The 2,128-nt window shown below is 46.1% G+C and overlaps 1 protein-coding gene across 1 annotated transcript in view; it reads right to left on the reverse strand.

Moving 5' to 3' along the window:
* LOC101848860 overlaps window positions 1-2,128 on the reverse strand; it is a gene marked incomplete at its 3' end in the record, with an annotated part of 27,115 nt that overhangs the window by 16,567 nt on the left and 8,420 nt on the right. The window contains 1 exon segment of the mRNA XM_013090206.2: window positions 742-1,367. Coding sequence (XP_012945660.1) covers window positions 742-1,367 — 626 coding nt within the window.

The raw sequence follows: 2,128 nt of genomic DNA on the forward strand, positions 1-2,128 counted from the left end.
GGTTGGTCCATTCTACAGTGTGCTGACATATATCAGCCCAGGAAGAGATCCTCCCTGAAGATTTTGGCGGTGTACAGTATGGTGTGGCATGGCATGGCATGGTATGGTGTGTGGGGTATGGTGTGGCATGGCAAGGCGTGGCGTGGTGTGGTGTGATGTGATGTGGTGCAGTGCAGTGCAGTGTGGTGTGGTTTGGTTTGGGGTATGGCGTAATGTGGTGTCGCGTGGCGTGGTGTGTGTGGTGTAGGAGTGGTGTGGTGTGGTGTAGAATGTGGTGTGGTGTGGTCTGGTGTGGGGTTTAACGCCCACTTTTAACACTGTCAGAATATCTAGGTGGGATTTCCAAATTAAACATCCATCCAAAAGGATCGAGCCAAGTCAATGTGAGGACTTGAAAACTCCCCCTCAACTAATTAAGTCCAACAACTTTGAATCAGCCAGGGCCAAACACACTGTAGCCCACAATGAAACTATCTCAGTTAATGGCACATCCCATGACAAGCTTTAGAATCATTCATTTACAGACATTTTGTAGAGTAAGAGTCAGCTCATTACAGTTGCAGGAACATTAAAATCTCAAGCATGTCCATAGAAATGGTACGCCTGATCACCGATGCTTCCAAAAACTAACTTCCTCACGGGGGAACAAATTCATATCTTTCACATGATAAGCTGAGGAACTTAAACACTACACTTGACACGCCTATCCAACAGACAAAATAAAACAACAATTATGCTCACCTTAATTTCAATACTGATGGTGAACTGGGAATCATTTACTCCCTGGTCATTTTGAGAGGGCATGGAAGGAGACCGCAAGAAATCACTGATGAAACCCTCACCGCCAACTCTCCGATCCTGCATGACACAGCAGTCTGTTCCCACACCTTTGCGATATCCATTCGGAGAAAACGGAGAAGCCTTGTTACATATATAAGGCTGCACATATCCGCCACCACCATTGTGAGCCTTATGAACACACTGCTGCGAATCTGACACGTCATTGAAGTGACCATCCTGGTTTCTGACACATAAATCACCGTCCACTTCATCTCCTGCGTCGTCATCTTCCTCCTCCAAGCTATCCTTTCTCTGGCTAGAACAAGAAAGATCAGTATGGCTACTTCCAAAGGAATCACTTTCGCTTGAACAGCAAGAACCGTGTTCCGAAGCAGAACGGTCCGTGATGGTAAGGCAGACGTGGCCTGACTGTATACCACGATGACTCAAGTCAGAAAACTGTTCCAGAATAGGTTCCGTCGTCGATGTCTGTGTCTTTGGGTGATAGACAAAGCAGAAATCTGGCAGAACAAGGGCCGACCGTACGTCAGGGTCGACAATATCACACTGCGACTTGCGTCTGTGGGCTGGGGAAATTGAAGACAATTTTGTAGTTCATAGAAAATGTTGGGAGGCAAGTAGCTTCAACAATGACTGTTTGGTTCAACTCCAGATGAGCTGGTTGGTTACAGACTCCCAGCCAACAGTCAAGAGATACTTGAAAAATACTTTCCACCTCTAAGGAATCAAAGTTATGTCATGTGCAGCAGCAAAGAGCCTAACCGTTACACTACACCGCAGACATCAGAAGCAATTCTGTTGCAAGAACAAATCATATTTTGGGGACACCACTATTTGGGAGGGGGGGGTTACAAGTAGTGGTGTAAACGAAAATGATGATGAGGAAGCAGAGGAAGATGACGAAGAAGGGGGGAGGGGAGGAGGAGGGAGTGGAGGTGGAGAGGGAGGAGGAGGAGAAGAAGAAAATGAAAAGGCAGAAGAACGAAACACAAGGGGTTTTCAGGCAACAGGAGGCCACCAGTGAGTGGTTCAGCTCTTATCTACCTAACACTTAAAGAGGACCTTGCCACAATATGGTTATGACTCCTGTAAGCTCTCTTCTTATCCTTTTCCATGGTGGAATCTGAGATTCGAACCGAAACATTTGGATGAGAGTCGTCCTTCGGCACAGTGTGGTTATATTAAATGCACACTCTATGACTATGAAGATAGAGAATTTTTAGATAGCCAAAAGAAAGGATACACATAAAGAGAGAGAGAGAGAGAGACACAGAGAGAGAGAGAGAGAGAGAGAGAGAGAGAGAGACAGACAGACAGACAGACAGAC

The sequence above is a fragment of the Aplysia californica genome, unplaced genomic scaffold, assembly GCF_000002075.1.
Source record: "Aplysia californica isolate F4 #8 unplaced genomic scaffold, AplCal3.0 scaffold01177, whole genome shotgun sequence".
Lineage (NCBI taxonomy): Eukaryota > Metazoa > Mollusca > Gastropoda > Aplysiida > Aplysiidae > Aplysia > Aplysia californica.